The sequence below is a fragment of the Marmota marmota genome, unplaced genomic scaffold, assembly GCF_001458135.2.
Source record: "Marmota marmota marmota unplaced genomic scaffold, marMar, whole genome shotgun sequence".
NCBI lineage: Eukaryota > Metazoa > Chordata > Mammalia > Rodentia > Sciuridae > Marmota > Marmota marmota.
The window spans coordinates 41,044,507-41,067,984 of record NW_026000026.1 but is presented as its reverse complement, the minus strand read 5'-3'; the positions used below and the strand labels follow the sequence as shown (position 1 = coordinate 41,067,984).

General features: G+C 39.9%; 1 protein-coding gene across 6 annotated transcripts in view; it reads left to right on the top strand.

Moving 5' to 3' along the window:
• Kif16b (kinesin family member 16B) overlaps positions 1-23,478 on the top strand; it is a 302,607-nt gene that overhangs the window by 28,698 nt on the left and 250,431 nt on the right. For all 6 annotated transcript variants that reach the window (XM_048811331.1, XM_048811330.1, XM_048811329.1 and 3 more), the window contains exons 2-6: positions 4,325-4,394; positions 7,010-7,123; positions 19,280-19,396; positions 21,237-21,334; positions 22,055-22,164. In XM_048811331.1, the coding sequence (XP_048667288.1) occupies positions 4,325-4,394; positions 7,010-7,123; positions 19,280-19,396; positions 21,237-21,334; positions 22,055-22,164 (509 nt within the window). The remainder of the gene's footprint in view (positions 1-4,324; positions 4,395-7,009; positions 7,124-19,279; positions 19,397-21,236; positions 21,335-22,054; positions 22,165-23,478) is intronic.

Genomic DNA, 23,478 nt, shown 5'->3' with positions numbered 1-23,478 from the left:
TTTGCATGCCAGACTTCCTCAGATTGAGGCTTTTCTTCAGATCCCAACATATAACTGGTACCAGTTGGCTCTTTGCCTAATCTTTTAGGTTTATGACACCTTCCCCAGGCCTGGTAAGGTGATAAAAGTCTCACCTTATTAGCTCCCTTCTGCTGTGGCAGGGGTCAGCTGAGGATTTCATTTAGCAGGCCATTCATAGTGTCTGTGAGCTATGGCAGCACTGTTGGCCTGGACTCTTCCATGGTGACAGCCCATAGGCAATGGAGTGGAGGCAGTTCCAACTTCTTACCAGCTGCCACCCAAGGTTGGTATTAGGATGTCAGTTCTGGTGCTCCTGGCCTAACTGACCATGGTGTGGTGTGGTGAGGCCTGTTCTGAGAAACTGAAATGAAGTCAGGGTGATTGCCTGAAAAACCCGCTCCAGGATTTATTTTTTCAGTATATTTTTCCCTGGGTTTTTCTCAGAAGTTAAGATGAAGGCTTTTATGATTTCATGGAGAGCACCTAAGAGTAGTCAACGGTCCCTGATTGTGTACTAACTTCTCTTGATAATCTTGTTTCAAGTGCTGAGGATCAGCCAGAAAGGACAAGGTGTAGCATTAGGAAGAAAGGGCTTCAGGGAATATAGTGATTCTCCCTGAGTTTGATGCCAGACTTTGAGATAAAGGTGACACATGTTTCTGAAACCTCCACTACTACATGGTATTGAAGTGTCACTCACATGCAGTTTGGGCTTGGGTAGGAGGTGAATATATGTACATCTAACTTCGAAGGTCCTGATGAGTGCACAGGCTTTGAGAGGTGGTGATGATGTCTGAGTTAGTAGGCAAAAATGAAGTGTGAGTATGTAATATGCAATATTTAGGACAGACTTATACAAAGAAATTGTTTGGTGATTATTTGAAATTCAGTTTAATTGGGCATTCTGTGTTTCATCTGTAACTCTTAAAAAAATAAAAAGAAGTGTCATAGAGTAGAGCTGAGAAACTGAGTCATTTTTTGAGCCTAAGGGATCAGAAGTGTTCTCTGAGAAAGGAGCTTGGGGGTGGTTTTGAATCTTGGGCATCATTTTGCCTGGTGGGAATGTAGAGTGGTAGAGAAGTGCAGGGGCAAAACTAGGCAATGCCAGAGAATGACCAAGGGCCTGGGGGTGGGGGAGGGTGGAAGTGCAAGGCCAGAGGGGCCTTGTCCTCTGTAGGGCTCTGGGTGGGCTGTCAGGTGAGGAGTGTCCCATGGACTTGTCCTAGAGCTTGAGGAACTGCTGGTGTTTTATTGTTACATGACTCATTTTAATTATAAAAGCACTATCAAATTATGCTAAAGTATTTCTAACACTGAAATGTTTATTTTCTTATCCCCCAGGTCCTGCTTTCTCTCTCTCTCCAGAGGTTACAACTGCAAATGACTTTCCATTTATCTTTTCAGAAATGTTCAGAGGCATAGATGTGTATATTCATTTGGCTTTGTTTATACTTATATTGAGCTGCAAACTTGATCACCATTGACATGCTGTTTTACCACTTCATCTTTCTCCCACTTATAGTATTGCTTGGGTTGCTTTCCATATTGTTACCAGTGGAACTCTTGATTTAAAAATATAGTTTTTTATTTTATTATTGCTATTGAGTGTCTTGCCACCAAACTGGAGGCAGTTAAATATTGGTTCATAGTATGTTAACTTTTAAGGTGAATAGAAGAATGCTGGTTTGTTTCAGGACTTGGGGGAAATAAACTAATGGCTCACTTTGGAGAGCCCAGCATTGCCAGTTTAGCTGTGCATCATGGAGTGACCAAAAACCATTAGCGGAATGGGTGGAATCAATTTGAATTGCTGAATAATTCAAAAACATTTTTGAAATATTTAGATTAACATAGTATTTTTTTTCCTAATAAACATTTCCCTACTCACATATCTGAGAGCTGACATAATTTATCTCTTTTCCTGATTGGATATTTTAAATCTTTTCCTTTCCTCCCTGAAACCCTCCAATATTGATCTATAACTCAGTATCCTTACTCCAGCAGGCTCATTTGTAACATCTTATGATCTAGTTTCCAGGCCTTTCAAATAAATTACTTATTTATATGAAGGGACCATAATTGACTTTTCGGTTGAGAAACCCAATTCACCAAAGTGGCCAGGGAGAGACATAGTTCATTTTGCTCTATTATTAAGTCAATGTTCAAATAATATTTTAGGATTATTTATTTTCCTCAATATAAGAAAAATGTCAAGATTTATTTGCCATGTTTCTTAAATGTCAGAGGAAATTGACCTGAGGCCATGGAACTCTCAGAGCCTGGTATTCTACAGTTCTCTGCTGAAGGATTAAAAGTCATTGCTCTCAGGACTGGTTGTGAGCATTGTCCTTGTGCTTGGTGGAATCAGGTGTGGATGTGAAGGAAGCTGGGTTCTTGTTTCTCTGGATGAATTGGAGACATGGTATCATTAAAGATGAAACCCTCATAAGTGGGATGAGCTAGGTAGGTAGGGGTAGGAGGGATATTTCTGAAGGTTTATTAGGAGGAGATGAGCCACGTTGAGCCTGAGGCAAGCCTTGCTTGAGGATGTGGATAGGAAGATATCGTAGTGTATGGAAAGGCAAGAACCAAGAATGGGAGGGAGCCAGTAGGGAGATCCCTGTAGTAGAGGATGAGCATTGCTGAGTAGGCTGGGGTAAGAGCCATTCATTTAATAATTCAGTCAATCCAGCACAAGCAGAAATCAATTTATGACCATGTCAGAGTTGCAGGCACTGTGCCAAAGGGTGTAGGGTGTGAACTCAACAGGCTGAGAGTCCTCGCTTTTAAGTTCACAGTCCAGGGGTGAGATGAGCAGAAGGGCCATCTAACTAAGGATAAAGCAGAGTGCTTGGTGAAGGCTCTTCAGAGTATGTGAAGTCTGAACCCAGCCCAGAGGAATGGCTGGGAGTTGGCCAGAGAAAGGGGGTGAGGCAGAATATAGTGTTAAAATGACAATTTGAGTTAGGGTATGATCATAAGAGTTGGTCTTATCCTGTAGTTTCTGAGAAGTCCTTGATGGGTTTTAAAGCAGATGCTTCATGGTGAGATGTGTATTTTGGAAGGCTCCCTCTGGCAGCAGAGAATAGAGTGTAGGTGGGAGGGGACAAGACTAGAAAGTGGTGGTGGTGACTTGACTGGGACAGTGGCTGCAGAAGGGGGAGATGTGTTCAAGGTCAGTAGGTGTTAGTTTGGACAAGACTAGGTACCTGAATGTTGAGTAGGGCAGGAAGGGTAAGGCTGTTTGATGGAGTGTCACATGGACCTGGAAGTCACCCTGATACTTAGGGGCCTTGGGGGAGAAGAGAAGACCACAAAAAGAAGACCATGTGTGTTCTCATCCTTATACTCCAGTTTATTCTTTCTCCATAGATAGCCTTTTGAAAAATACTTAGGTCATCCTTTTAATTTTTATGTGGTTTTCACTCTCATAATGATTGAGTGGCTGCCTGGGAGCTGCAGCTTGCTGCTGCTACTCAGCATTGCCAGAGGTTTGGGCCACATATTGCTTGCCCAGGAAAGGGCCACGATTAAAAATGCAAATTATGGTTTCCATTGAAAGTATATTGCTTTCATACTGTTGTATGGTCCAACAATGGGAAGTAAAGCCATCGTAAACCAAGGACCATCTGTGTGCTTTTCTCCACCTTACGTTCTCCTCATAACCTGTGTATCCTGGCCACTGCACCATATCAGCATGTTGACATCTTCCTCATTCCTTTTGAGTGGCATAATACTCCACTGTATAGATGTATGGTCATTGATTCTGGAGAATTGTAATTGTAGCAATTACTTTACTTCTTGTTCTGCTGTTTTCTAGGAAATGAAATTTTAAAGAATGTGAAAAGGTGGTGAGAGGAGGGGGCTGTACCCAGTACCTGATTGTGACTGCTATAGTTTTTATCTTAGTTTTCATCCTGGGCGGAGGGATAAAGTATCTTTTTCTTTGTACCTGGGTTGGTAGGGCTGTTTTTTTTTTTGTTGTTGTTGTTTGTTTTTCATGAGGCTTGGTGCTTCATGGTTTTTGTCATTTCATATTCTCTCTCTCTCTCTCTGTGTCATTAAAATCTTCACAGAAGTTCTTATAGATTTTGATAACACATTGTTAGACGTAGTTCTTAACCGTAGCACTCTTGTGTGTGTCTTCATGTCTTATAGTATTAATAAGGATTTGATAGTAATGCTATGAGGGATTGCTTTTCAGATGCTGTTTAAAAACAAATCCCTGTCTGTACAAAGTTAATGAAACAATTTTTAAAAATGAACTTTTCTTGTCTTGACCAATATTGTTATTGTGTTGCAGGGAAAAGGACTTGGAGGCCAAGTTCATTATTCAAATGGAGAAAAGCAAAACAACAATCACAAACTTGAAGGCAAGTAGTGACTTTGCCCTGCTCCAGTTCTAGAAGGCTTATGTTTACACTGCAGTGGGGCTTGCTTGTGGGTCAATACAACACGCCTGTCATTCCTGCACTCTCCTTTCTCAGGTCAGGTGGCCACGTCAGCATGCTGTAGGGTAGGGCTTGGCCCTGAAGCAGAAAAGCGGATGGCCGTTTCCTCCCCCATGCCCTGTTTCATTTGATCTGGAAGAGATCAAATGCTCTGATCCTCGAGCTCCCGGGTATGGAGCAAGGCCAGGTCTTTTCATCCTGAGAACTTGTAGTAGAGCTGTAGACTGTGCAGTACTGAGGAAGTTTAACCCTTAGATTTGTTAACATTCTTAATGAAGATTATCATGTTTTGTAATCCTTGAAGAAGAACTGATGCTATTATTCAAAACTTGGGAGATGAAAGATTAAAAAACAATACTTGCATTACTTTCTAGAAAAAAACATACAGGAAAAAAAAGCAAGTTTCTCCAATGATGAATTCTTTCTTTTGTCCTTAAAATATACTGTTTGTTTCTTTGACCATTTGTTGAGGACCCAGAGGGCCCTTTACTTAGGGTGAAAGCAAGGGTGTGGACTTAATAATAAGGAAATAATGTGCTTTATGGGTTTCACGTTTGATATTTTCATTAACAGACAGGTTTGGGTTTCTGAGTTCTGCTGCTCTGTGGCCAAGTACAGATCAGTCTCCAGGTCATGTCTGAGGAATGCATTTCTATTAATTTGTGGTCCAAGGAATTGAACACTATTAGATCCATATTTAGAGTCAGGCAACTTGATCTCCAGTGATGGAAGCTGGGGATGCTCATGTCTTCAGTCAGGCAGTGCTCTGGATAACTGATAGGCTTCCTTGGGACTCTGGGTCCCTTTGCCCTAGGCATTCTCCACTGGAATGTTTTTTTTTTCCCCCCACTTAGCACAGTTCTCTTGTGTCCTGGCCCTTTCTAGCCTACACTAAGCCCTCCCTGCGCCTCTCAGCTTTCTGTACCCATCATCACTCATCTACTCCCTGCTGTTAGGAACCTGTGCTTTGCTTCATGTTTGTGTTCTCAATGCTTTGGTAAAAGACCCTGGCCTCGGGTGCGCCTCCTTTCTTTATGCATCCTGTTGCTTTTTGTGTTTTACAAACATTTCTTCCTCCAATGTTTGAATAACCAGAATGGATGCCTGGATTTTTAATGTTTTATTATGTTATTACTTTAATTGTTAGTGTTTTAGCACTTGTTTCTTCGTAATATGTGAATCATGTTGAAAAGTATGGTGCTTAGTGAAGTTATTTAGAGTATGTCCAATAAAGTATGTGAGACTTTTGGGACATATGAAGATTTTTGTTATTTATTTATTTGTTTGTTTGTTTATTTTATTAGAGCTTTATGGTTATACATAGCAGTAGGGTTCATCCCGACAAACTTATTACATGCATGGAAATTGATTTCAGTTCATGATCCCCACCTCTTCCTTCCCACCCTTCTCCCTCCCCTGGAGATTTTAAAATATGACTTTTGGGTTCTGTCACCAGCTGGCTGGGCTGGCAACTAAAAATTACTCAAACACAGAAATATCTTTTGAGGGGATCAGGGATGGCTCTACGACCTCAGGTGTCAGCTCCCATGCTGGAAGCAATGGGAGCAAGGGAGGCAAGAGGCAAGAGAGAGAGCACAACCCGAACCCCTCTATTTATTTAGGAGAAAGACATTCAATAGAAAATTCCACCCAAATAATGCAAGGGATTGGGTTTTGAAGGGTGGAGTCTTGCTTGGTGATGTCTTGTGGTCAGCAGATTGACTGACATCTTGGCAAGTCACATCCATCTCAAGTGCTGTGTAGGATCACAGAAGAGCAAGAGAAAAGGCATACATGCACCACACAGCCCAAGAGGCTGTGTAACACCAGACCAGTCCCCTCATACGTTCAAATGTGCATAGCTCACGCAGCCCATGGATGGCTCACAACGGGGTTCAATTTAAGTATGTAGCATGGTAGACAAGAGATATGCATACATCTGTTTTAAACTCACAACATGATATGTCTTAGGAGATGTTTGCTTTTCAGAGGTGAGAGAAATTATTTCTGTATAGAGCACATTAAGAAAGCTTCATGGAAGGAGAGACATCTGACCTGGAGTTTTCAAGGAGCCACCAAATTGCACAACTCTAGGGGTACCAGTCCCATCAAAGTTTGTATGACTAGCATTCCTTGGAGTTGTGCAAAGCCCAGCTTTGGGGTGAACTCTGGTGGAGGGAATAGTAAAAATCATTGAAGATGGAAAAACAGAGTCTGACTGGAGCAATGGGTTCATGTAGGTTAATCTTAAAAATACAAGAATAATAGCTGCGGGTATCACAGAGAACTCGGATCATGGGGTGGGGAATTGAGGTTGTATTTAAGTTTTATTTATTCAATTTTTTTAGGGAGGCCAGAAGTAATTAAATGCTTCTTAGGGTATAAATATGAAAAGATAGTGATCATTTTAGGAACAGATTTTTTTTTTTCTTCCTAATTTGGGTCACTTGTCAAATGACAGTACTCTTTATAGTTTCATTGTTATTATTCTCTTTATTATTGTTGTTGTTTATCATTATTATTATCTTCTTTTCTAGATACCAGAAGGAGGGACTGGGGACTCAGGAAGAGAACGGATCAAGACCTTCACCTATGACTTTTCTTTTTATTCTGCTGATACGAAGAGTCCAGATTACATTTCACAAGAAATGGTATGATGTTATATTTCAAGATATTTATTTTTTAAAAAATTTTTATATAAAGAAAAACATGCCTTGTCTAAAAAAATCTTTGCTTTTTTTTTTAGTAAGGTTCTTAGTGATTTGCATGCACCTTAACATTTGAAAAAGGTAGTTGGTTTATAGGTGATTTGTGGAGATTTGGTTTTCTGAGGCAAGGTAAGGATTGAAGTTGGAGGACTGGAATGACTGTGCGAAATCAAACATCAGGGCAAAACAGAAAGGGACAAGAGTGATGAGAATAGGAACCATTAGAAAGAGAGGAGATGCCTGCGTGAAAGAGGTTTGGGAGAGAAAAGATGAACTGATGTTGCTCTAGTTTGCATTGGTGTCAGACACTCTGGTGTTATGTGTGCTGTCTTGTTTAATCATCATTAGAATCAAATGAGATAAATTTTAACTCCATTTTTCTTTGTCTTAGAGTCTTGAGTAACTTGCTCAAGTTCATAGACTTAATTGACTTTGAATAGTAGCAGAGTTGAGAACCTGGGGCTCTTGTACAGGGTGTGGAGAAGCCACTGGAAACTCTTAAAGGAATTGAATGGCATGTTCTAGAGGACAAATGGATAGGACGGTATGTTGGCCAAATAAATGAGAGTGGGTGAGTGAGAGGAGATGACCTTAGTGTCAAGGTGACTGGTTAATACCGGGTTTAGTCAGTGTTGGTAGATAGTCTGGTGAGAGATTGAATGTTATAGATATTGGAATCTAGACTTAGGCTTTATTATAGGAATGGGAATAAAGGGGCCGGTAAAAGGGAATTTGTTAATGGAAAAACCAGTTTAGTGTGGTGATCTCTAGAATCTCTTCAAAACAGGATGAGTGAAGAACCTCAAAGGTCCTCTTTTTAAAACTTGTTTATTGAGCTGCTGGATTTTCCCCATTTATTCTGAATTTGAGGTCCTATGGACAGAGGGCTGTGCTGGGGGAAAGCCTGGGGATAGAAAAATAGAGCATTGTGTGACAGCAGGACCTGGCACAGTAAGTAAATATTTGGTGACCCAGTGAACTGGTTTACAGATGGTGGTTAATTTACGGAACAGATGACATTTCCTGGGCTTTATAAGAGTTAAGATTAGGGAAGCAGGTAAAAGATTAGCTCTTCTGGAGGCTAAAAATAAATGCCTGGAGTTTAAAAAGAGTTCAAGATTATGAAACTCTTTCAACAGGTAAAGATAACTTCAGTGCTTTAGGTATACGTGCAGCACATCTTCCCAAATACTTCCGGGTGTTTAGGTGAGTAACCTGAGATTGTTCCATTCAATTACAAAACTAAGAAAGCTTTGAGGTACATTTGTTAAAACATTGTGTAGTAGAACCTCATGTCAATAAGCCGTAATAGATTCAGGAAGATATCTATCCTTTTTTTTTTTTTTTTTTTTTTGGATACTAGGGATTAAATTTAGGGGGCACTTGACCACTGAGTCATATCCCCAGCCCTATTTTGTATTTTATTTAGAGACAGGGTCTCACTGAGTTGCTTAGCACTTTGCTGAGGCTGTCTTTGAATTTAGACTTAGCCTCCTGAATTACTGTAACTTTAAACCTGCCTTAGCCTCCTGAGTTACTGGGATTATGGGTGTGTGCTACCTTGCCTGGCGAGATTTATCTTTAAAATACTCTGTTAAGGGACACAGCCACATCAAAGTTTTTAGCAGCAAAATTCACAATAGTTAGACTGTGGAGCCAACCTAGATGCCCTTCAATGGATTAATGGATAAAAAAAAATGTGGCATTTATACACAATGGAATATTACTCATCACTAAAAAATAACAAGATCATGGCATTTGCAGGGAAATGGATGGCATTAGAGCAGATTATGCTAAGTGAAGTTAGCCAATCCCTAAAAAACAAATGCCAAATGTCTTCTCTGATATCAGGGGGGTGACTCAAAATGAGGTAGGGAGGAAGAGCATGAGAAGAAGATTGCCTCTAGATAGGGAAGAGAGGTGGTAGGGAAAGGGAGGGAGAAGGGGAATTGCATGGAAGATGCAAGGAGACCCTCATCGTTATACAGAATACATGTATGAAGGTGTGAGGGTAAAAAAAGTGTATCACATTAGATTGGGTAGAGAGAAGTGATGGGAGGGGAGGGGAGGGAAAGGGGGGAAGGAAGGACAGCAGAATAAAATAGGCATTATTATTGCTGTGTGTATATATGTGACTGCATGACCAATGTGATTCTGCAACCTGTACACTCAAAAAAATGAGAAATTATATCCCATCTGATTCAAATTTATGATATGTCAAGATCATTGTACTGTCTTGTGTAACTAATTAAAACAAATAAAAAATTATAATAAAAATTAAAAAATAAAAAAAATACTGAATCAAAAAAAATACTCTGTTAAGGAGAATGCCCTTCATTCCTAATTTTAACACCTGTTGTTACTAAAAAGGGCTCCAGTTTTAAATATTGACTAAAGTGTTTGTGCTGACATTTTAGACTATCTAGGTGAGCTATCCCTGCTATAATCAGGGAAGGACTCAAATTAACATGATGCTTACTTGCTCTCTCTTTAATCAGTTGAATGTAAAAATGTATTGTGAAAATATATCACGCCTATTACCAGAGCTCAAATCAAGTTTCCCTTGATGTTAAATGAATGCTGGGTAAGATGACCATTGACATTAAACAAATACCAGGTAAGATGAACATTATTTTAGAATTAGAAAAAAAAGAGCAATTAAAATTTATAGTCATGTAAATTAAAAACATTAGTAAAATATTAAATAAAGTTTAATTTTCTTAATGGTTCTTCAAAACTCCAAAATGAGCCTTTGATCTCATACAACCTGTTCCTTAATTCAACCCTGGAGAAACCTGATACTTAAAAGATCTCCCGGTGGGCAGGCAGGATGGGAGAGTCTTTATTTTAGCAGCGCCCTCTTGTGGGCAGTTCTCCTCCAGCAAGGCCCAGTGATGCCTTGGATTACACTGGAAATCAGCTGTGAAGTCTAGTCTGTGCTTCCATATGCAGCTAAGTGGATTTGAGGTAACCTGGGCCAGGTGAGGGACTTTGGCAGAGTTTTGTTGCCAGTGGAATGATCAGTCTATTAAAGCTGACCTCCTTTTCCCATCTGTAGCAGATTTTTAGATTAGTCTTTGGTGGGAGCCTGATCGTCTTTCCTTGTAAGACCTCTCGAGATAAAGTTAGTGCTTGCTGCTTCTCAGGTCTCAGCTGGCTGTGGGTGGGTTACCTGAAACTGAGAATGAGCCTGGCCTGATCTCTACACCTCCAGAACTGCAATTTCTAGACCCCTTTTGGTGTCATGTCCACTAGTCTCAAACTTAAGCACTCATGCACATATACCTCGAGTCTGTCAGAAAACCATTTGGGTTAGCTTTCTAATAAAAGTAATAACAAAATGGTGGGTATTAATTTTAATCCTGGGGAAGAACTTCATTGTGGTAACGTCTGGATTTGATATAAGTATGACATTGTTTTAGCCCCAGACCAAACTGTAAGAGAAGATCCATCTTCTATCCTCTGAGAACTTTTTGTAAGGTGTCCCTATCCAGTGAAATGATCTTGCCTCATTTTTCTTTTTTGTTTAGAAGGAAGAAATTGGAGAAATATTTTAGAGTTTTTACTCAAGTGTAGTGATGAAAATGAATCTCAGACTGATGGTTTGGAGCCCTTAGTCTCCCTGGGATTATGGGTCTTGCTTCTTAACAGAAGTTTGAGGAGGAGTGCTTCCAGAGGGGTTTAGGACTTCATTGTCAATTTAGAGGTTTGGGAAGAGGACATATAACCATAAAACCTTTGGAGTCTGAAAGACCTGGGTGAGGTCCCAGCTTGGCCACCCACCTGCAGGTGCTCACTTCCCTAACTCTCCCTTTCACCTTCCTCATTTGAGGTCTGGTAATGCCACTCACCCTGTAGTAATTTCATGAGGATTAATACATGAACACGTGAAATTGTATAGAAACTGCCCAGTGAGCCACTGTTATAATTGGAAATTGAGTACAGCATCAGAATTTGAGAATAAGGTCAGAAAATATCAGGTTGTAAAGCTGAAATGAGTAGAAATTAACTCAGAAGGAATGACCTTGGCCATCTGTGGAAATGACTCAATTGAAGTGGTAGTTTGTGAATCTTTCACCTCCTTGAGAACGAGGAAACAAAGTCCAAACAAGATGCTGGGAGGAAGATATCTAGAGAAAGCTGAAGTTCAGTTGGCTATATTTTCATTTTGTCCAGGGATGGCAGGTGTTATTAATAGGATTTTTAAAAATTTGGATATGAACCAGGCATGGTGGCTCAGGAGGTTAAGGCAGGAGGATCGCAAGTGCAAAGCCAGCTTCAGTAACTTAATGAGGCCCTAAGCAACTTAGCAGGGCCCTGTCTCAAAATAAAAAAAATATGAAGGGCTGGGGATGTAGCTCAGTAGTTAAGCATCCCTGAGTTCAATTCCTGGTACTACTACTACTATACTACTACTACTACTACTACTAATGTGGATTTGAGATGAAGATGGCCAGGTTTACCTGTTTTGCTTATTTTGAAATCACTTGGGGAGTATTATTATTTTTTTTTTCACATTTTTTTTATTGTTGGCTGTTCAAAACATTACATAGTTCTTGATATATCATATTTCACACTTTGATTCAAGTGGGTTATGAGCTCCCATTTTTACCCCATATACAGATTGCAGAATCACATCAGTTACACATCCATTGATTTACATATTGCCATACTCGTGTCTGTTGTGTTCTGCTGCCTTTCCTATCCTCTACTATCCCCCCTCCCCTCCCCTCCCCTCCCCTCTTCTCTCTCTGCCCCCTCTACTGACATTCATTTGTCCCCCTTGTATTATTTTTCCCTTTCCCCTCACTTCCTCTTGTATGTACTTTTGTATAACTCTGAGGGTCTCCTTCCATTTCCATGCAATTTCCCTTCTCTCTCCCTTTCCCTCCCACCTCTCATCCCTGTTTAATGTTAATCTTCTTCTCATGCTCTTCCACCCTACTCTGTTCTTAGTTACTCTCCTTATATCAAAGAAGACATTTGGCATTTGTTTTTTAGGGATTGGCTAGCTTCACTTAGCATAATCTGCTCTAATGCCATCCATTTCCCTGCAAATTCTATGATTTTGTCATTTTTTAATGCAGAGTAATACTCCATTGTGTATAAATGCCACATTTTTTTTATCCATTCGTCTATTGAAGGGCATCTAGGTTGGTTCCACAGTCTTGCTATTGTGAATTGTGCTGCTATGAACATCGATGTAGCAGTGTCCCTGTAGCATGCTCTTTTTAGGTCTTTAGGGAATAGACCGAGAAGGGGAATAGCTGGGTCAAATGGTGGCTCCATTCCCAGCTTTCCAAGAAATCTCCATACTGCTTTCCAAATTGGCTGCACCAATTTGCAGTCCCACCAGCAATGTACAAGTGTACCCTTTTCCCCACATCCTCGCCAGCACTTGTTGTTGTTTGACTTCATAATGGCTGCCAATCTTACTGGAGTGAGATGGTATCTTAGGGTGGTTTTGATTTGCATTTCTCTGACTGCTAGAGATGGTGAGCATTTTTTCATGTACTTGTTGATTGATTGTATGTCCTCCTCTGAGAAGTGTCTGTTCAGGTCCTTGGCCCATTTGTTGATTGGGTTGTTTGTTCTCTTATTGTCTAATTTTTTGAGTTCTTTGTATACTCTGGATATTAGGGCTCTATCTGAAGTGTGAGGAGTAAAGATTTGTTCCCAGGATGTAGGCTCCCTATTTACCTCTCTTATTGTTTCTTTTGCTGAGAAAAAACTTTTTAGTTTGAGTAAGTCCCATTTGTTGATTCTAGTTATTAACTTTTGTGCTATGGGTGTCCTATTGAGGAATTTGGAGCCCGACCCCACAGTATGTAGATCGTAGCCAACTTTTTCTTCTATCAGACGGCGTGTCTCTGATTTGATATCAAGCTCCTTGATCCATTTTGAATTAACTTTTGTGCATGGCGAGAGAAAGGGATTCAGTTTCATTTTGTTGCATATGGATTTCCAGTTTTCCCAGCACCATTTGTTGAAGATGCTATCCTTCCTCCATTGCATGCTTTTAGCCCCTTTATCAAATATAAGATAGTTGTAGTTTTGTGGATTGGTTTCTGTGTCCTCTATTCTGTACCATTGGTCCACCCGCCTGTTTTGGTACCAGTACCATGCTGTTTTTGTTACTATTGCTCTGTAGTATAGTTTGAAGTCTGGTATCGCTATACCGCCTGATTCACACTTCCTGCTTAGCATTGTTTTTGCTATTCTGGGTCTTTTATTTTTCCATATGAATTTCATGATTGCTTTCTCTATTTCTACAAGAAATGCCGTTGGGATTTTGATTGGCATTGCATTAAACCTATAGAGAACTTTTGGTAATATCGCCATTTTGATGATGTTAGTTCTGCCTATCCATGAACAGGGTATATTTTTCCATCTTCTAAGATCTTCTTCTATTTCTCTCTTTAGGGTTCTGTAGTTTTCATTGTATAAGTCTTTCACCTCTTTTGTTAGGTTGATTCCCAAGTATTTTATTTTTTTTGAAGATATTGTGAATGGAGTGGTTGTCCTCATTTCCATTTCAGAGGATTTGTCGCTGATATACAGGAATGCCTTTGATTTATGCGTGTTGATTTTATATCCTGCCACTTTGCTGAATTCATTTATTAGCTCTAATAGTTTCTTTGTAGAGCCTTTTGGGTCTGCTAGGTATAGAATCATATCATCTGCAAATAGTGATAATTTAAGTTCTTCTTTTCCTATTTTGATGCCTTTAATTTCTTTCGTCTGTCTAATTGCTCTGGCCAGTGTTTCGAGAACTATGTTGAACAGAAGTGGAGAGAGAGGGCATCCCTGTCTTGTTCCAGATTTTAGAGGGAATGCCTTCAGTTTTTCTCCATTCAGAATGATGCTAGCCTGAGGCTTAGCATAGATTGCTTTTACAATATTGAGGTATGTTCCTGTTATCCCTAGTTTTTCTAGAGTTTTGAACATAAAGGGATGCTGTACTTTGTCGAATGCTTTTTCCGCATCTATCGAGATGATCATATGGTTCTTATTTTTAAGTCTATTGATGTGGTGAATAACATTTATTGATTTCCGTATATTGAACCAGCCTTGCATCCCAGGGATGAATCCTACTTGATCATGGTGCACAATTTTTTTGATATGTTTTTGTATCCGATTCGCCAGAATTTTATTGAGGATTTTTGCATCTAGGTTCATTAGAGATATTGGTCTGTAGTTTTCTTTCTTTGAAGTGTCTTTGTCTGGTTTAGGTATCAGGGTGATGTTGGCCTCATAGAATGAATTTGGAAGTTCTCCCTCCTTTTCTATTTCCTGAAGTAGCTTGAAAAGTATTGGTATTAGTTCTTCTTTAAAGGTTTTGTAAAATTCTGCTGTATACCCATCCGGTCCTGGGCTTTTCTTAGTTGGTAGTCTTTTGATGGTTTCTTCTATTTCCTCAATTGATATTGGTCTGTTTAGGTTGTCTATATCCTCCTGACTCAATCTGGGCAGATCATATGACTTAAGAAATTTATCTATGCCTTCACTATCTTCTAATTTATTGGAGTATAAGGATTCAAAATAGTTTTTGATTATCTTCTGTATTTCTGAAGTGTCTGTTGTGATATTGCCTTTTTCATCCCGTATGCTAGTAATTTGAGTTCTCTCTCTTCTTCTCTTCGCTAGCATGGCTAAGGGTCTGTCGATTTTGTTTATTTTTTCAAAGAACCAACTTTTAGTTTTGTCAATTTTTTCAATTGTTTCTTTTGTTTCGATTTCATTAATTTCAGCTCTGATTTTAATTATTTCTTGCCTTCTACTTCTTTTGCTGTTGTTTTGCTCTTCTTTTTCTAGGATTTTGAGATGAAGTATGAGATCATTTATTTGTTGGTTTTTTCTTTTTTTAAGGAATGAACTCCAAGCAATGAATTTTCCTCTTAGAACTGCTTTCAATGTGTCCCATAGATTCCGATATGTTGTGTCTGTGTTTTCATTTATCTCTAAGAATTTTTTAATTTCCTCCTTGATGTCTTCTATAACCCATTGATCATTCAGTAACCTATTGTTCATTCTCCAAGTGATGTATGCTTTTTCCTTCCTTCTTTTATCGTTGATTTTCAGTTTCATTCCATTATGATCAGATAAGATGCATGGTATTATCTCTACTCCTTTATATTGTCTAAGAGTTGCCCTGTGACATAATATATGATCTATTTTTGAGAAGGATCCATGTGCTGCTGAGAAAAAAGTGTAACTGCTTGATGTTGGGTGGTATACTCTATATATGTCAATTAGGTCTAGGTTATTAATAGTGTTATTGAGTTCTATAGTTTCCTTATTCAACTTTTGTTTGGAAGATCTGTCCAGTGGCGAGAGAGGTGTGTTGAAGTCTCCCATGATTATGGTATGGTGGTCTATTAGACTCTTGAACTTGAGAAGAGTTTGTTTGACGAACATAGCTGCACCATTGTTTGGGGCATAAATATTTATGATTGTTATGTCTTGTTGGTGTATGGTTCCCTTAAGCAGTATGTAGTGTCCCTCTTTATCCCTTTTGATTAACTTTGGCTTGAAATCTATTTTATTTGATATGAGTATGGACACTCCTGCTTGTTTCCGAAGTCCATATGAGTGATATGATTTTTCCCAACCTTTCACCTTCAGCCTATGTATGTCTTTTCCTATCAAATGCGTCTCCTGTAGGCAGCATATTGTTGGGTCTTGTTTTGTGATCCATTCTACTAGCCTGTGTCTCTTAATTGGTGAGTTTAAGCCATTAACATTTAGGGTTATTATTGAGATATGGGTTGTTCTTCCAGCCATATTTGTTTATTTCTGTTACTAAACATGGTTTGTTTTCCTCTTTGATTATTTCCCCCCCCTTTACTGTCCTACCTCCCACTGTTGGTTTTCATTGTTATTTTCCATTTCCTCTTCCTGTAATGTTTTGCCGAGGATGTTTTGAAGAGATGGTTTTCTAGCTGCAAATTCTTTTAACTTTTGTTTATCGTGGAAGGTTTTAATTTCATCTTCCATCCTGAAGCTTAATTTCGCTGGATACACAATTCTTGGTTGGAACCCATTTTCTTTCAGTGTTTGAAATATGTTATTCCAGGATCTTCTAGCTTTCAGAGTCTGTGTTGAAAGATCAGCTGTTATCCTGATTGGCTTACCCCTAAATGTAATCTGCTTCCTTTCTCTTGTAGCTTTTAAAATTCTCTCCTTATTCTGTATGTTGGGCATCTTCATTATAATGTGTCTAGGTGTGGATCTCTTATGATTTTGCACATTCGGCGTCCTGTAGGCTTCTAGGATTTGGGATTCTGTCTCATTCTTCAAGTCTGGGAAGTTTTCTCGTATTATTTCATTGAATAGATTGCTCATTCCTTTGGTTTGGAGCTCTGTACCTTCCTGTATCCCAATGACTCTTAAGTTTGGTCTCTTAATGTTATCCCATATTTCTTGGATGTTCTGCTCATGGTTTCTTAACAGTCTTGCTGAGCTGTCTATGTTCTTTTCCAGTTGAAATACTTTGTCTTCATTGTCTGATGTTCTATCTTCTAAGTGTTCTACTCTGCTGGTAGTATTCTCCATTGAGTTTTTAAGTTGGTTTATTGCTTCCTGCATTTCTAGGATTTCTGTTTGTTTGTTTTTTATAACCTCTATCTCCCTGTATAGTTGATCCTTTGCTTCCTGGATTTGTTTGCGTAATTCATTGTCGAAGTGATCTTTCATTGTCTGATTTTGCTGTTTAATGTCTTCCTTGATACTCCAGATCATCTGAAGCATGTATATCCTGAATTCTTTATCTGACATTCCATCTGCTGCAGCTGTTACCTCTTCTAAAGTTGCGTTGACCTGCATTGCTTGTGGTCCTTTCTTTCCTTGTCTTTTCATACTGCTTGCGTATCTTTCCTGCAGGTGCGGGCGGCGGCTCTGCTCTCTCCTTATTCCAATTGGGGTGTCGTGGCTACCACGCCGGCAGGTCACTGGGCCTGTTCTGGGAGCTGGCGGCGGCTCTGTTCTGCCCCTACTCCAATTGGGGTGACGAGTGTACCACGCCGGCAGGCCACCGGGCCTGATCCGCCGGTCGGTTGCAGGTTTGCCTACCCTGCAGGCGCGGGCGGCGGCTCTACTCTGCCCCTACTCCAAATGGGGTGACGTGTCTGTCGTACCGGCAGGCCACTGGGCCTGTCCCGCTGGTCGGTCGCAGATCTGCCCACCTTTCGGGCACGGGTGGAGGCTCTGCTCTGCCCCTACTCCAATTGGGGTGTCGTGACTACCCCGCCTGCAGGACGCTGGGCCTGTTCCTGGCACGGGCGGCGACTCTGCTCTGCCACTACTCCAATTAGGGTGGTGTTTGTACCACGCCGGCAGGCTCCTGGGCCTGATCCGCCGGTCTGTTGTAGGTCTGCCTACCTTGGAGGCGCGGGCGGCGGATCTGCCCTGCCCCTCCTACCACGCCTGCGGACCCCTGGGCCTGATCTGCAGGTTGGTCACAGGTCTGCTCACCCTGCGGGCACGGGTGGCGGTTCCGCTCCGCCCCTCAGCAGGCTGCTGGGCCTGTTCTGTGGGTGGTCACAGTTCCCTCTACCTTGCCGGCGCAGGGGGAGGGGGCGGGTCTGCCTCTCAGCAGGCCGCTGCTCCTCTTCTGCCGGTGGGTCGCAGGCCCGCCTACCTTGCAGGAGTGATTGGAAGCTCTGTCCCGCCGCGGGCCACTGTGCCTTTTCTGTCGGTGGTCACATTTCCGCCTACCTGGCAGGCGCGGGGGGTGGGGGGCGGCTCTGCCCCTCAGCAGGCCGCTGGGCCTGCTCTGTGGGTGGTCGCAGTTCCCTCTACCTTGCCGGCGCAGGGGGAGGGGGCGGCTCTGCCTCTCAGCAGGCCGCTGCTCCTCTTCTGCCACTTGGGAAGTATTATAAGACACTGATTCCTGGGTTTACAGCCCTTAGTTTGCATTTCATTAAGCTGGGTCACCAGCCTGGCCTGTGGAACTCTTTGAAGTGTCCCAGGTGATTCTCAGGTGTAGCATAGTTAGGATATATTGCTCTCAGCCCTTTGGTAATAGTTGGAGATGACTTTGTGGTTAATCTAATTGGGTCTCTTGTTTTGTGGCTAATGGACATCACTCACAGGCTGGTCATTTCTGCAGGAAATTAACTCAGAAAGTGGGTAAGTTTCCCACTTTGGACTGTGGAGATTCCACCTAGGAATTCTTCACCATTTTATGGTGCTGTGAAGATAACTGACATCTTTTAGTTGTCGATGTTCCTATGTTTGAAGCAGGGAAAAATTTGATGTGCCCTTAGTGTACTGGGCTTAGAAGACAGGAAGTAACACTAAATAAAGCTTTGGTTCACCCCTTCCCAGCTGGATATAACTAGAATCCTTCACTTCTTGGTTTGTCTAATTTACATTAGTTGTCTTCCTGAATTATTTGTACTTCATCTTGTTTTACTCTCCAAATTGCAATTATGTGGTGCATGGACATGGACTCAGACCATTGTAGGTATGACCCCCATCCCCACACAGGTTGTCTACCACCCTCTCTGTCCTGGGCAGATATCCAACAGGAGAAAGCATCTGGACTCTGTCATGAGGGAATCCAGCCATCCTGGCCTCATTTATACCCGTCTATCACTCAGTTTCAGGAAAACCTTTAGAGATTTATCTCTGTGAACCTGGACCCTTAAAAATGAGGACTTGGATTTAGCATGGTTCAGGCAATAATTTATTGCTACTGTGACCTTCACGTTTTGAATATTCGTTTCTAGAAGTTCTGATAGAATGAATAGCTTTATAAACATATAATTATGAATGGTAAATCATCATGCTTTTAAAATCTTTTTTGCTTCTAGACATGATTATCACTTTGGCTTGTTTACTTTGATTAAGTAGGAAAGAGGATGGGGTTGCTTTTTGCTTGCTTAGAAGTTTACTTTTGATTAAAAACTAGGGTACATACATATTCTGTTGTTAACAGTCCTGCAGTGATTTATTTGTATGGTGTAATCCTTAAGAGATGAAAGTAGCATTCAAGAACATTGTCAGCACTGCAGGGGTTTTTATTAAAATCCATGGTAATTGTATCTTTTGTGTTTTGTGTGTGTCTTTTTTTTTTTTTTTTTTTTTGTCTTGCAGGTTTTCAAAACCCTTGGCACAGATGTGGTGAAATCTGCATTTGAAGGTTATAATGCTTGTGTCTTTGCATATGGACAAACTGGATCTGGAAAGTCATACACTATGATGGGAAATTCTGTACGTTGTTTGCCTGGGAAGGAATTTCTTATCTTCCTCTGAACTGATAGAATTATCTTTTTATCTACTTGGTCTGTACTAACATGCTTTTCATGTTCTGATTATTCTTGTGTAATAAAAGTCAGTAATAAGTTGGACTAAATTTCCTTTGAGAGATTTTTAAATTAGAAATAGTTTTAAGTATATAAGTATGAATAATGGATGCAAGTCCCAGTTCATTTTCTGTTTTTAAAGGCCTTATAATCTTATCAAGAAAATATGCTGGGCCCACACGTAATTTATTCTCCTTTTCTGCCAACACAAAAGTTTGAATAAAAATACTGAAGTCTGTTCTTTTTAAAATTATTCAGAACATTTTCCCTCAAGTAAAAAATGTAAAAAATAAATCTAACTTTTTGATTGAAAGGTATTTCATAAATCCAGTAAATACATTAAAAAAGTTAGAGTTTCATAGTCTACATATAGTTTATAAGGGTAGTGTACATATACTTTATATGGGTATCAACATAGTTTATACAGTTCATTAGTTTATCTATGTAAATTAACAGATATTAATGTTACACTTGCTCCAAACTATGAAGGAATGAAAAGTTGACAGGATTGTTGGAATTTTATCTTGTCCTATGTTTTCTCCAAATTTAGACAGTGTTTGCGTGTGTTTTCTTATGTCACAGCAAAAGCACTATTCAGTGACTGCCAAACCTGTTACGTGTTCTAGATGTAGAGATTCTGGCAGAACTTGAGGGCTTCCTGCCAGCAGGAGTGGCGGTATCTTCAATGCTAAAGGTTTGGTGGTTCATGGAAGTAGTGTGTTGGAGGAGAGCAGGGCTTCCCAGATGAACTTACTTCAGTGCACGTAGAGTGACATCTTAAACTCAGGCTTCTCTTTTAAAGTAGAATGATGTACATGTCGTGCTGTGCATCCTCAATGCTGAAAAGTAAAGCAGAACAAATGAGAGCTGCAAACAATATTTGAAGAATCTTGCATTTACTTTTTCTTATCACTTCTTTTTTCCTGCTTCCCTTCTATGCCTTTGGGGAGAAAAAACCCGTGTATGAATTTTGTTGATTCCTAGAAGCTAGTGCTCATAAATGATAGATATTTTTCTCTGACCTTACAGGTAAGTACTTCTTGGGTGTTCTTTCTATATTTAGGGTATGATAGTTTATTTTTTAAAAAAAAAAGTATCACGCTAATCATGAGGAGTGGTGTTGTTTGGGACTCCATGAGAACATTTTGCCTTGTCTTGTACCATTGTGATGCTTACCAGATTAATGCCGACCAAAACATGATTATTGAATACGATACCCACATTGCAAAGTGATATGATGTATTAAATCTTTTCTAGGGAGGCCATTGCATCAAAATGAGACATAAATTACATGTTTTAATATGGTTCTCTCATCTATGTTTTAAGACAGCTAGTAATAATCTTGAGGACTTACTAAAGCTTTCTTAGTGTTTCTTTTCTTCCTGATGTATATTTCTCTTTCTGTGTCATTTAACTAGATATTTTTAACATTTATTTTGCAGTTGGACATAGTCTTGTTTTATAGAGAATAAGTTTCCATATCTTTGCAAGCTATGATTTAACTGGTTCATTTCTAATAATCACATATTGTCCAAGTCTCAGCATGTAGAAATAGAAGGTTCTAATGCTCTCATTTCAGAGAATAAGCAGTCCTGCCGAGGGTAAATCGTGTCTAGGGTCCCTGGGTGGCAGGCTGGGGTTGGCATGCAGGCCCTTGGAGTCCAGTTCCATTCCAGCAAAATGCAAATTCAGTTGTCAGTTATTTTTATTTCAAATGACAGCTGTGACATTTTTCCTTCTCATTGCAGGGTGATTTGGGCTTAATACCTCGGATCTGTGAAGGGCTCTTCAGTCGGATAAATGAAACCACCAGATGGGATGAAGCATCTTTTCGGACTGAAGTCAGGTAGGGTTTGATGGGGCGTGAGCAAGTGAGAGCTTGGTTGTAGCCAGGGCTGCTTGGTTTGTGCTAAAGTACTAGCCTTTCTTAGGGAAAGAGTCTGCTTTTTCCTCTCCTGTACTTACAGTGGTTGTGAATGAAGCTGAAAACACTAGCTTTTCAATGACTTTCTTGGGTACAGTTTGGATCAGAAATAACATAGCTCAGTTGGAAACTATAGCATTTGATGTTTATCTCAAATGGAGTTAGCCTTTGACTTTTACGAATATACCCAATTACTTTCCTCATTCTTTTGGCTGAGTAAGGTTTGTGTTATTCTTCATGTTGGCCAAATCACTCTAAATCTAACCTATAAATAAACCTGGTGGCCCTGGTGCTTTTCCTCTTTGAAATTAAACCTGTTTGGGAGCTTGTCTCTTCAGTGGTTTTGAGGGCAGATATGTCACTTGTATTTCTCATGGCTGTTTGGCCTTCTTTGGTGGTATTGGGGCTTTGGAAAAGTGATTTAAATCACTCTAGATCTCCTTTGCTTAACCTATAAAATGGGGATAATAGAAGTACCTATTACTGAGCTATTTTAGGGATTAAATGAAATAGTCAAAGTGCTTAGCATTGTATATGATACAATTACCTCTCATAAGTTGAAGTTGCTGTTATTATGAGTCTTGTTATTGTTATCAGTGCCTGAAATCATTTTTTGAATTCCATTTTGTTTAAAATTTTTAGCTACTTAGAAATTTATAATGAACGTGTAAGAGATCTACTTAGACGGAAGTCATCTAAAACCTTCAATTTAAGAGTTCGTGAGCATCCAAAAGAAGGACCTTATGTTGAGGGTAAGAATGAATATTTTGTATCCCTGTCCTTCCTGAGGATTTGTGTAAAAATAAAGCTTTTGACGAAAAAAAATTAGCATAATAGTGAAAATTAAGAATTTGTTTACTTTTGGAATTTTATTATAGTAAAAATAATATGAGCTGTCATTACACAGTGTTCATCTAATGAATTCATACTTCACAAGATGTTTACTGATTTCCTGAGGCTTGCCAATAGATTTCCTTTGGCTTAAAACAATCTCTCAGAATTTGTTTTCCAGTGTTCTTAGGCTAGATAAGCAAGCCTGTATCCTGTATCTTTCCATAGTGTGGCATTTTAGCAGTGTACCTTTACTGATTCTAGTGATGTTTTATGGCAAGAAAGATATTGTGAGACCTATTGTTTGTTAAGAAGAGCTTTAACAGGATTTCTGTGCATGGCACTCAGCATCTGTGTTGAGATACACTAGTATGGCACAGTCACTTGTGGGAAATACAGCAGAATGATGGGGAAGAAACTGGCCTTGGCTTCTTATTTTAAAAAAAATTGGCTGGCTTTTAGGCCATCCTTGTAAAGAAGCTAATCTCACTCAGCATAAGAAAGCTGAGTCTTGGCTGGTCTACAGGCATTGCACATAGAGGGAGACAAGCTTTTTTGTTTGGATTTAGTTTTTCATGTGTGTTTCATTGGAGGCCAGACTGGGATCTGTTTGTGGGTTTAAAGATATACCTATTTTGGGTTGCCTTTTTTTTTTAACCTCAAGATATCAGGTGGCCAGACACAGTGGCACACTCCTGTAATCCTAGTGGCTTGGGAGGCTGAGGGAGGAGGATTGCAAGTTCAAAGCCAGCCTCAGCAAAAGCAAGGTGCTAAGCAACTCATTAAGATCCTATCTCTAAATGAAATATAATATAGGGCTGGAGATGTGGCTCAGAGGTTAAGTGTCCCTGGGTTTAATCTCCAGGGGAATTGAAAAAGATACCAGGTATACCATAAGGACCCCATCTGAATTATATTAAATTTTTATTTGCACTTCTGCCTTCCATTCCCACAGTAATATATGCAACCATGAGGTTTATGATCGCTATTATGGTTGATAGTTTTTAGCTTAACATGTGTCCTTATGTTTTCTTTTAATTGCATTATTAAATGTTAAAACCTATAAAACTGGTATATGAAGAGTTGGTAATCAAAAAGGGTATCCTGTATCCTGATGTAGATAACTATGGGGATTTAGTTTTGTTTTTGTTTTTGTTTTTGTTTTTTGAGTGTGAACGTGTGCACACATGTTGGACATTGAACACAGGACCTTATGCATGCCAGGCAAAACACTT